This window comes from Ictidomys tridecemlineatus, chromosome 9 (genome assembly GCF_052094955.1).
Source record: "Ictidomys tridecemlineatus isolate mIctTri1 chromosome 9, mIctTri1.hap1, whole genome shotgun sequence".
Lineage (NCBI taxonomy): Eukaryota > Metazoa > Chordata > Mammalia > Rodentia > Sciuridae > Ictidomys > Ictidomys tridecemlineatus.
In genome coordinates, this window is record NC_135485.1 from 29,431,088 (window position 1) to 29,444,099 (window position 13,012).

General features: G+C 35.5%; 1 protein-coding gene across 2 annotated transcripts in view; it reads right to left on the reverse strand.

Annotated features, from left to right (window-relative positions):
• Window positions 1–13,012, reverse strand: part of Tmem156 (transmembrane protein 156) — a 36,070-nt gene that overhangs the window by 13,796 nt on the left and 9,262 nt on the right. For both annotated transcript variants that reach the window (XM_005320040.5, XM_078021196.1), the window contains exons 2-5: window positions 6,890–7,159; window positions 3,263–3,523; window positions 2,977–3,096; window positions 1,249–1,332 (exon numbers count right to left, since the gene is read on the reverse strand). In XM_005320040.5, the coding sequence (XP_005320097.3) occupies window positions 1,249–1,332; window positions 2,977–3,096; window positions 3,263–3,523; window positions 6,890–7,159 (735 nt within the window). The remainder of the gene's footprint in view (window positions 1–1,248; window positions 1,333–2,976; window positions 3,097–3,262; window positions 3,524–6,889; window positions 7,160–13,012) is intronic.

The following is a 13,012-nucleotide window of genomic DNA, read 5'->3' on the forward strand; positions in this document are numbered from 1 at the left end:
AAGAACCAGGGAATGCTATTTTCTCCTTTTTTAAAAAAAAAAAAAATATTTTTTTCTCAATTAAAAACTTTTTTGAGGGCTGGGGATGTGGCTTAGTGGTCAAATGCACCTGAGTTCAATCCCGAGTACAAAAAAAAAAAGGTTTTATGGCTTTTATTAATAAAATTTACATTGGCTACCTAGAATTTCCATTAACTTATCCCAAATGTAACTGGAGCCAAGTGATTATTTTGCTAATACTTATTATTAGTTACAGCTTAATAATTTGACTGCTAGCATTGAGTTGTGTTTGTTTTTAAATTTTTTTTTGGAACTCTTTGGGTACACCCAGGCTAATCTTTCCCCAGAAGAGGAGTCTGAGATTCTTGTTAATTTCAATAGCAAACAAATGTCTCAGGCAGTGGTCCCCACTGAAATTCTGGGCAGATCTCTAGGTGGCTGCAGATGCAGCTGCAGTGTGAGACAGGGAGTTGTCTGGTCTCCTTTCATTTTTAAAAAGCATTTACACACCCGACTTCAAGCTTCCTTTTCTATCTTCTCAGAGTCAAAGGGGCCAGCTCACTGGCTATGGACAAAGGGTGTTAGTCAGATCACTCATAATTCTGTGGTTTGTCAAAGAGTCCAGGATATTATTTCTCTTTGGTGAAGAGGACTTTGTCCATGTCACATTCTCCCTGTCTCTTTTTTTAATGTGGTTTGACAGCATGAATTCAAAAGGAGCTTCCACAATTAGAAGGAGAAAGAACCACAGCATCTGTGCTAACAGCCCCTTAGCTGCTCTAATTAGGATCCCCTTATTCCATTTCTGTTTCTCAGGAGAGGACAGGGGGCTTTTTAATTGGGGCTATTAGAAGTTCTCTCTACACAATGACACCCTCTGTGAAGTGAAGGCTCCAGCAAAAAGCCATGCCCACTCTGCAATTACTTCTTGCAATTCTGAGGAATAATGGTATCTTGTCTCATTTAAAAATAAATCAGGGGCTTATTCCTTACTGCGTTCTCTCCTCTGCCTACTCACATGAGTTTCTTCTTGCCAATTAAGCAAACTTTCCATTATTTAAGGACGTGTTTTGATCCTAACTGTCCCCTGATAATAAGACATATTAAGCTGAATTTCATTTGCCCACAGCTCCACTCCTTTATTCCCAATCGAAGGCTATTTAAATGAGCTCAGATCTTGAACTTGCTGGGTGAGAGGGTGCAGTGTTGGAATTTCCTGAGCTTTAGTGTTGATGTCACGGAGCTCACCTGAAATAACCCGCACGTTCAATGCTCTCCGTTTCTCAGAATTGCTTCCTCTTAGAAGAACAGATGTACCTTTGTATTTATGACCTATTCCGGGAAAAGAAATTAAATATTTAGATGAGAAACACATTCTTCAGATGTATTTTCTATGCTGGTTTAATGGATTATCAAGGAGAAAGGGCCTTTCCCAACAGGGCCTGGGGTAACCAGACACTGGAACTTTTCCTACTAAATTCAACTATCAAATACAGCTGAGTTCTTTCTCAAACCAGTGACTTCTCTGCCACCATGAACACCATTATATCACATCCTCTAATGAAAAGCACCATCCCTTACATACAAAATATTTTATTATTTGTTACTCTGTACATGGATGATGTACAAAATTCCAAAAGTATGTTTAATATTTAATTATATTTAATGCCATAATTAGTGTGACATTTTTCATTATATTCTTGCATATAACAAAACAAAAATTAAAAGGACTGGGGATGGAACTCAGTGGTAATGTGCCCCTAGGTTCATCCCTAGTACCAAAATAATAATAATAATATAAAATAAATTGAATATATAGTATTGATGATATTACTACCACTACTAATAATAATGTAAAATAAAATAAATTGAATATATAGTATTAATGATATTACTAACTTCTGCTTTAATGGCCATTTTTACAAAGGTATCAGAGACAAGACTTGATATGAGACCAATCTTAAAAATGTCTGTAACAAATATGTAGTCAAAAGAACTAGTAGAACCCTTCCTCAAACCTAGAGGCAACCACTTGCTACCCTATGGAAATGACTAATACAGCTTTCCCCAGTAAAGAACATATGGGTCTTAGAAATAAGCAACCATCACAAAGTTACCATCATTTTCTAAGAACAAGCTATGCACCAGACCCTGGGTTCAGCTTCTTAAGTAATCTATGTATTTCAGCTCTTACCCCAGCACTGTTTGGTAATGGTGAAATGTCCTCATTTGACAAAAGAGGAAAGGCACACTTGGATATAATAACATGCTTAAAGTCACTTAGCTAGTATGCAGTAGAACCAGGATTCTAGTATCAGTCCTTCTGCCCACCAAAGCCTATTCTCATGGTAATAACATTTTATTATCTTTAAGAAACCAACCAGTCATATAATAAACTGTCCATCAGGCCTGATATTTAGCCAGTATATGCCTGGATATACACCAGTAGTGCATCCTAGTAGCTTACAACCCATTTTGATAGATGGGTGTCACACTAATTGTTAAATATTTTTAACATTATCTCCACTGTCCTGATTTCATTTTAGCTCTGTCCCACCCAAAAATCTGCTTATACTCCAAGCTTGTTAAAGATTGATTCTGGACCATATTTTTCACCTACATCTGCTTTGTTCAAGTTCTCTAAGCCTGAAATTTTTTATCACCACTCCCTGTTCCTCTGCCTGTGTGCACTTCCCCTAAGCCTTGCTCAATCTCCAGTTCCATCAACTCCTCCCTATTTGCCTAATCTTTCTTGCCCTACTGTTCATTGCCCCGTAGGAGAAACAGTATGAGTGTTGATGTTATGTCTTCCTTATGCTTGTAAACCTTGGATTATCTAGAATCACTGCTTAGACACAATAGCTACACAATAAACGGTAAATTGAATCAGAAAGAAAGTTAAATCCATTGACAAGATTAGTTCTTTGACACTACATATATTACTCTAAAAACAAACAATTATTTCTCAATACTTACTCTGCCACATCTGTGTTCTCCTGTGGCCTTTAACTATTTTGAAGATAATGAGAATGATAAAAAATATAAAAACTAATAGAATTAAAATATACCAAGTGATCTTCGTGGGACAGGTAACATCTGTAGAGAAAAAAAATTACTATAAACATACAATAGGTCTGGGGTGTAGATCAGTGGTAGAGTATTTGTCCAATGTGTGCAAGGGTCAATCACTAATGTCACACACACACACACACACGCACACACACAGCAATACTCCCCCTCCAAAAGAAAAAAAAAACTTTACTTTTTACGTCCATTTCTAGGTGCAAAGAAATGTGAATACAATTGTTAGGATAGTCCATAATTCTACAAGTGTGATTTGTAGACTTTTCCTTGATTGGATCTTCTTCCACTCTTATTGATTTTCTGGTGTGGTTTTTTAGATGGCAGGTAGTGTTATATTCCCCCATGTGGTCAACTATAGGAGTCGCAGTGAAGTTAAAATGTTGACAAGGTGAATAAAAATCATTTTCTTTCATTTCCATTGATCCTCTCATGATAAGAACTAGAAAGAGATCAAGAAATCATTATTTGAAAATAGTCATACAAAGTAGGAAAACACAATGCAAAACAAAATCTCCTTCCTAGATAAGAAAATAGAAAGAAGTTACCTACACTGACAATAATATTTTCTAAATTTATTTTGTAGTTTTCAGTGGACACAACATCTTATTTTATTTTTATGTGGTGCTGCGGATCAAACCCAGCGCCCCGCACATGCCAAGCAAATGTGTTACCGCTTGAGCCACATCCCCAGCCCCTGACAATAATATTTAAAGTGATTGCATTTTTTAAGATAGTGAAAACCATTCAGGGGTAGGACTGAAGTAGGCTTAGAGAATCTCATAGAAGACATAGGCATTCCTTGAAGACTTGTGAAATAAATGGTATTTTTCAGAATGGACACAGTATTTCCCACATCATGCTTTCTAATGATGCTATAACAAAGCATTGCAAACATCACAGTTCTTGAGAATACAAGTGTAAGATCAAGGTATGGGCAGGGTCGGCTCCTTCTTGGGGTTGTGAGGAGAAATTTGTTTTGTTTTGTTTTGTTTTGTTTTCAGTGGTGGGACTGGGGATTGAACCCAGGGCTTTACACATGCAAGGAAAGCACTCTGAGCTACATCCCCAGCCCCTCTGGCTTGATCTTAACATCACTCTGTGTGCATTTCTCCGTGTCCAATTTCTCCTTTTTAGAAGGACATCACAATTAGATTAGGGCCCATACAGTTGACTTCATCTTAACAAAGTTACATCTACAGTGATTTCACATTATGAGGCATTGGGGGTTAGAACTCCACATATGAAATTTTGGGGAGACAATTCAATCCATAACTTACATGTTATCCTAAAACTTTGCCCCTCCTCCACAAATTAGTAGAAATTTCATTTCTTCCCCCATTTGAACTGGGAGAGCTTATAACTTGTTTTCAATTTATCCAATGCAGAGGAAATGTCACTGTTTGACTAAGCTAGAAAGTGAAACCATCTCCACATTGTTCTTTGGAACACCAACTCTGGAGCTTTGAGTCACTATGTATGAGTCCAACAACTGAAGGCCACCTTGCTGTGAGGAGCCCCCAAAGAGCCCAAGCAGAAAGACAAGAGAGGAATCAATGAACAGAGTGAAAAAGCAGCCCACAGAATGAGAGAAAACGTCTGCAAACCATACACCTGATAGAAGGTTAATACCAAAAATATATAGGGAACTCTTATAGCTATAATAGAAAAAAACCCTGATTTTTAAAAATAACATAAGAATTGAATGAACATTTCTTCCAAGAAGATACACAGATGGCCAATGGGTATTTTAGAAAGTGTTCCATTATCACTAATCATCAGAGAAATGCAAATCAATACCACAACAAGATATCACCTCACATCTGTCAATAAGAATATCATCAAAAATCAAAAGATAACAAGTACTATCAAGAATGTAAAGAAATTGGAGCCCTTGTATAATGCTGGTGGGAATGTACATTGGTCCTGTCACTATGAAAAACTGTATGTAAGTTCCTCAAAATATTAAATATAGAATTACCATATGACTCAGCAATCCCAGTGCCTAGGATTTCCAAAAGCATCCATTCAGAATCTCAAAAAGATACCCACACTTCCGTATTCATGGCAGCATTGTCCACAATACCAAAGATATAGAAGCAACCTATTTGTTCCTTGAAAGATAAATAGATAAAATGGCATGCACACACAAGTGTTTTGTAGTGTTTTGTAGCCTTAGGATAAAAGGAATTCCTATTATTTGTGACAACATGGAAGACATCATGCTGAGTGAATGAAATAAGTCAGTGACAGCACAAATTCCATATGAATCCCCTTATCTGAGAAATCTAAGTACTCAAACTATTAGGATCAGGGGGTAGAGTGGTGGTCATCAGGGGCAAGAGCAGAGGGGAACAGAGTTCCTGTTCAGTGGTTATAAAGACATTGTGTGTTTAGAAATGTTATGTGTTCTCACCACAACAATAAGAAGAAATGATCACATAGAGAAAAACTCTGAGCCCCCAAGAAGAGAGAGATGCCTACCAACCTCTACCTGTTCTGGCTCTGTTTTAGCTACACTCTCCATCTAACTCCAACAGCCAGAAATGACCAGCTAGGCCCCCTCGGAATTCTTGACCCACGAAAGAAAGAAGGAAGGCAGGTAAGAAAAAGGAAGGGGAAGGAAGAGAAAGAGAGAAGATATAATAACATGATTGCTGTTGTTTTTAGCCACTGAGTTTGGAGTCGTTTGTTTTGCAGCAAAGACAGCTGGGACACCTTGCCAAGGCATTGTTCTCATGTGTTAGGGAGGAAGAAAAGCAACATCTGTGAGCCACCAGCTCTTAAAACACTTCCTGGACCTCTATCATCATAGAGGAATTTCCTCAATTTGCTTTCAGACAGATTCAACAGGGAACCTTGGAATGGTTACATACTATTTGAGCAAGAACTTTATCTACAGTCGATGCAAAGAAATCTTGTCTCTGTTCTCAAAGAATAGAAAAAAGTCAGTATCTAGTGATACAGGAGGCAAACTTGCTGAAAAGCTATAAGCAATAATTCTGATGCTTGGGCTCGAAGTCATCAGCATATTTTATGACTTTGAATAAATTAATTTCTCAATTACCCAGTTTGATGCATTGTACCTAAATTATATAGATTGATCTCATAATAAATGCAAGGATCAATTAGGTACTGCAGGTAATGCGTAGTTATTCTCTACTTTGTTCATTGTTTCATTCAGCAAATGTTTGTTGAGGGCCCACTATACATTAGGTCAGGCATTGAGCTCAAAGCTAGAGGTCTGGTGGTGAACAAGGGCAAGGCCCTGCCCTCCAGAGACAATTCTTACTGACCAGGAAGTGTTAGGCAGGAGCACGGACAAATGCACCAAGTGTTCAACGACTCCTTCGAGAAACAAAATTAGCTTTTATTATGAGAAATTTCAGGTTTATCTAGAATTATTGTTTAATCATGTGCTGCCTTGGAAAACAGCAAGCTGAATAACTTAATGTTTGTTTGTTTTTAAGCATCAAATGTATGTGAACTACAGTGGTATTTTGATGTATTTTAAGAACAGACATTTTGTTTTCAATAAGTCAACCAAAAGTGAATAATATCAAAAAACCCTACAAGTCACTCATCAATAGCCACACCACCGAGTGTTCCCCTGTCACTGGATTTTAAAATGGGATCTATTATTAATACTTTTCTCAGCAGGATAAGTCTATTTATACTTGATGAATTTTATTCTCACTGCCATTCTGTATTTACTCGTCTCCCCCGTACTGGGGATTGAACTCAGAGCCTCATGTATACAAGGCGGTTGTTCTAGCACAGAGCAAATTCCCAGCCCCTCTGCGTTTACCTTTTGATGTTTGTTCCTGAGAAATGGAATCCATGTTTCCTTTGGATTCACAAACCAAACATGAGGAGCATGTTTTAAATTCACTTGTGATGTCTTGGCAAATCTTCGTGAAGTTTTGGAAAGTAGAGGAATTTAGAAAGATTCCCATCATAGTCTGAGTTTCCCTTACTGGTTGCAGAAAAGTCACAAAAGAAAAATTTAAGGAGGACAGCGAATAGGTGGAATTAGGCTGCAAACACTCCTCCAGACAGGAAAGCTCCAATGTTCTTCCTATAAAAGAAAACAGAAATACTTTCTTTCCTATGAAATTTTGAAGTTTGGGCATTCAAATAATATATGATTCTACTCATCTGAGAGAAAAGTTAAAAATTCATTCTTCATTTAGGATAGGATACCTGATTTAATTCATACAAATAATCAAAGCTCACTATGTAAAACTTGAGAATTCCCATTTAGTAGTAATGATCAAAAAAGGAATAAGTAGCCTATCTTTCAGAAATTCCCACTCTGACTGTCATTTGTTAGCATGAGAAAATAACAGACAAGGCCAATTCACCAGTTTGTGACTCTTTACCATCTCTTATATAACCACAGGGAACAAAACATATATTTAAGATTTCTTTTTTGGTACCAGGAATTAAACCCAGGGACGCTTAACCACTGAGCAATATTCCCACCCCTTTTTTATATTTTATTAGAGACAGAGTCTCACTGAATTGCTTAGGGCCTTGCTAAGTTTCTGAGGCTGGATTTGAACTCAAGATCCTCCTGCCTCAGCCACCCGAGCTGCTGGGATTATAGGTGTGCACCACCACACCCAGCTATTTTTAAGATTTCTAAACAATGTGGTGTGAAGCACTGGGTTCAATTCTCAGCATGATAGATAGATAGATAGATAGATAGATAGATAGATAGATAGATAGATAGATAGATAGAAAAAATAAAGGTCCATCAACAACTAAAAAAAATATATTTTTAAAAATTACATGGAACACAATAAAAGAATCACTTCATTTTTAAAAATGACTAATTCTAATTAAACATATTGGTTCAAACTTAAAATTTAAAAATCAAGCTAGTTATTGATATTAAGGCAGTTTTTGAATTTGTGGAGTTTGAGCCAGGCACAGAGGCATTTGCTACTCAAGAGACTGAGGAAAGCATATCACAAGTTTGAAGCCAGCCCATGGAACTTATTTAGACTGTCTCAAAATGGAAAAAGAAATGAGGCTGTAACTCAGTGGGGGAGTGCTTTCTCCAGGGCCTGGTTTCAATTCCCAGCACCACAAAAAGAAAAAGAAAAATATTGTAGAGTTTGTATTGTACTTTAATAGTAATTCCACAGGTGCTTAGTTATTAGTAATTTTATTATTATTTAATAAATTAAATACTCGTGTCCTAGCCCTCTATATTTGAAATTGTTTCTCTAATAATTCACATAATTTCCAGCTATAAAAAAGTTCATACTTGAGGGGCTGGGGTAGTGGCTCAGTGGTAGAGCACTAGCCTAGCATGTGTGAGGCCCTGGGTTTGATCCTCAGCACCACATAAAAATAAATTTTTAAAAGGTACAATACCTTTGTGTCCAACTACAACTAAAAAATAAATATTTTTTTAAAAATTCATACTTGAAACTAGATGCAGTGGTACACATGTAATCCCAGCTATTTAGAAGGCTGAGACAGGAAGATGTAAGTTTAAAGTTAGTCTGGGCAACTTAATGAGACTCTGTCTCAAAATAAAAGATAAAAAGGACTGGGGATATAGCTAAGTGGTAGAACACTCCAGTACCAAAAAAAAAAGGAAAGAAAGAAAGAAAAAAAAAAGAAAAGGAAAATTTTTTTTTCATATTTGGAGTGCCATAAGGATTTTTTCAAGGGGGATGAAATTCTATTCAAATATACAATTTTATAATCAAATTTGTAATCAAATTGTAACTGCAACAAAAATATTGCCTTTGGTAGTAATGTCAAAGGAAGGAGATGGAAATGTGCTATCTGATGGAACTCTATAATTTATAGCTTTTTAGATATTACTAAAATACATAAAAAAAACTTATTTCTTGCCACTTTTCCATTTTCCTCACTGTCATTTTCATCATATGAAATTTTCAATTTCTTGAATTTATATTGCTATGATATGACCTAGAAGAGAGATACAGACATTTTTACTGTCAATATTGTGGTCATCTTATCCAATAATTGACAAACTGAGCTTTCTGGAATTGATGATATATTCTTTATATTTGGCTATCAGGTTATTTTGTGATGGTTTTAAACCTCAGTTTTAAATAATTCAATTGGAAAAGAAATAAACAGAGGATACATCCTTCCCTCATATATTTTTAAGAAATAAATAACTCTACCCAATCATTTTTGTTATCAGGTAGACTATATTCTCATCTCCATAAACAAGGATTTATGAATTTAACTACTGCCATTAATATTGCTGGCAGGCAGACATCTAAATTCTCTCTCTGAGACAGAAATGCTTTCCAGAATTATTTCACTGCTAAGACAGCAACCTCTCAGAGGAGGTATACCGAATACTAAATAAAATTAGGAAAACACATGACAACATAGGACAAATGCCCAAGTTAATTACTTTCTCTTTTTAAAGTAAAGCAAATAGTAAGAATAAAAACATACCAACAATCTTAATTTTCTTTTCTATCTTTCATTATAAAATTTTCACACACACACACACACACACACACACACACACACACATACACATACACACATACACAAAGAAAAATGTATTGTGCTAGTTAAAGAATAATGAAAATAAACAAAGGCCATGTACTTGTCACCTAAATCAAAAATAGTATATTACCAACATATTTTCAGGACCTTATCCCTCCTCACCCCTATAGTATTGCATATTTAGAAATAAATATATATGGAATATACTGTATACACTCTCTTATGATTTGTTCTCTCTTTTTTTGCACTTAATATATTTTAGTAATGTTTATGCATACAGCTATAGTTATTTATTTGTGGTATTCTTATGAATGAGTGTACCACAATTTATTTCTTCATCCTTCAGATAGTGAACGTTTATTTCCACTTTTTGCTGTTATGAATAATACGGTTATGAACTGTAACTCCTATACACTGCTGGTGAGGATGTAAAATAGCACAACTACTTTGGAAATGAAACAGGTTTTTATTTCATCATAAGTTACACATATATTTACCATGCAATCCCCAAATTCCACTCCCAGGAATTTACACAAGAGAAATAAAAACATATATCCATACATTAAAATGCTCCTATTTTACATATACATGAATTTTTATGACAGCTGTTTAAATGTATAATAACCAAGAACTAGAAACAATCTAAATTTCCCACAACTAGTGGCTGTATAAGTCCTGACATATCTATATAAAGAAATATCACTCAGCAACAAACTTCTAATAATAAAAAGAAAAACGACCGAGCAGAAAAATAGAGGAACCAGGAAATATACTTCTAAACCATGATGCAATTCTATTTTATTACTGTTTGTTTAGAAGTTTAAAATTTTGAAGGATTCCTTAAATTTTTATCAGCATATTGCCTCACAGTTTGTACCTTGTCTAGTTCATCTTCTTTATTATGATCGTTAAGTTAAAGGAAGGTCTTAGTTTTAATGTAGTGAACTTACCAACAATTTTCTTTATAATTTATACTTTGTGTCTTATTTAAGAAGTCTTTTTCCCTCAAGGTTAAAACAACTTTACCTACATGTTCTTCTAAAAGTTGTGAAGTTCAGCCTTTTACATGAAGTTCTTCATCTACTGGGAATTGTGTACAGTGTGAGGTAGGTGTTTTGGCTTGGATCTAGAATGTGCACCCTTATCCAAAAATATCACATTTTGAAGGCGTGGCCTCCAGGGCAGCAATGTTCAGAGGTGGGACTTTGGAGAAGTGATTGGATCAGGAGGTCTCTGATAGCATCACAGATTAACCCACTGACACCTGAATGGACTACAGGGAGGTAGTGGAGACTGTAGGTCAGGGGCCTGGTGGGAGAAAGAAGGTCATTGGAGACATATCCTGAAGTGGTATTTCTTATTTTCCAATTCTTATATTTCTTTTGTTGTGTTTTTTTTTTTACTTGTTTTATTGCACTGACTAGGACCTCCAATGCAATGTTGAATAGAAAAAAGGTTAGTATATATATTTTCTTGCTCCTGATTTGAAAACAAATACCCATAATGCTTGATCCATGAGGCTATTTCCTATAGCCATTTTTAGATATATATTATCTGTTTAAGAAGTTTTTCTTCTCTTCCTGGCTTGCTAAGAATTTTAATTATGAGGGCATACAAGTATAAACTATCTCAACTTTTAAAATGATTATATGGTCTTTGTTCTTTAAACTGTAAGTGTAGTAAATTACATCATTAGATTTTCTAATGCTAACTAAATATTGAACTCCAGGAACAAATCTAATTTGATTATTCTTCTAATTGCTGCATCTGGACTCTTAATGTTTTGTGTCTATGTTTATAAGTGAGATGGGCTTGTAAATTTTTCTCTTTTATACCATTTTTGTTAAGTTCAAATACCAAGATATACTAACCTTAAAAAATAAATTGGAAAATGGCCCCCCTCTTTGCTATTTTGAAAAGGTTTATATAAAGTTATATTTGGTTTGTTTCTTCAAAGTTCAGTGGAGCTGCAGGTAAGATCTTCCAAACTTTGCATTTCATTCAGTGACTAAGCCACTGACTCAGTTCCTTTAATTGTTGTGTAACTCTTGGGCTTTGCATTTCTCCCCAAATAAGTTTTGGTAAATTGTATTTCTCTAGAAATATATGATTGTGTTTTAAATTTGTTGACATAAATTATTAATAACATTCTATTACATATTTATTTCTGCTATGTCTGTATCTATATCCCATTTTTATTACTAACATCAGTTACTTGTACCTTCTCCCATTTTTTGATTACTCTGTTTTGGCAGGGAGAATAATGGACTCTCAAAGATGCCCATCTCCTAGTTCCTGGAACCTGTGGATATGTTGAATAACATGGCAAAAGGGAAATTAAGGCAGATGATGGGATTAAGGTTGCTGATCAACTGATCCTAAAATAGAGAAATTCTCCTGGATTACCTGAATGGATCCAGTGAAATGACAGATGAGGAAGAGGGTAGCAGAAGAATCAGTGTCAGAGTGTGAAGACTCAGCAGACCATGCTGGTTCTGAGGGTGAGCCCAGGGATTCAGGCAGCTTCCAAAAGCTGAAAAACAGCCAGGAAATGGATTCTCTTCCAGAGCGTCCAAAAGGAATACAGACCTACTGACACCCTGATTGTAGCAAAAGTGATGCCTTTGCTGGACTTCAAACCTACAGATCTATAAGATAGGAAACTTGTGTTGTTTTAAGCCACTGAGTTTGTGGTTGTCTGCTCATAATTCTTATGGGTTCCCACCCCCCACCAATTTTTTCTTCCATGTCTGGCTTTCCTTCTGAGGTTACATTTTTTTCTCCCAGAGTTAATTCTTTAAAAGTTCCTTTGCTGTGGGTCTGCTACTTGTAAACCCTCTCAGTTTTTGTTCATTTTAAAATGTGTATCTCACCAATTCCAGATTGACAATTTTGCCTCTACACTTGCAGACATTATTCCTTTGCCTTCTGATGTTCATTGTTGTTTTCAAGATGTGCGCTGTTGTTCTAATCATTGTTCCTTTAAAGACAACCTGACTCTATCTGGTGGTTTTAAGATCTCTTTATATTCATGTTTTTCAGAATTGCTTTTGTTCATTCTGCTTGGAACATGTTTGGTTTTCTGAATCTGAAGATTTATGTCTTTCATTGATTCTATAAAAATCTTAATATTATCTCTTCAAATATTTCCTTTTCTCTATACTTTGTCTTCCCTCCTATTTCAGCTTTGGTTAGAAATGTCTTCCTTTGTTCTCTATGGCTCTTAACCTGTTTCATATTTTTTATTTCTTTGATCCTTTTTTCTAGGTTCTAGATAATTTCTTCAGATCTATATTTCAGTTCCTTAACTAACTGTTCAGTGGTGTCTAACTTGTTTATTCCTTTCCTTTCATTATTAATATGTTATTATGTATTCACAATTAGAAGTTCTAGTTGATTCTTTTTCAAATCTTCCTGG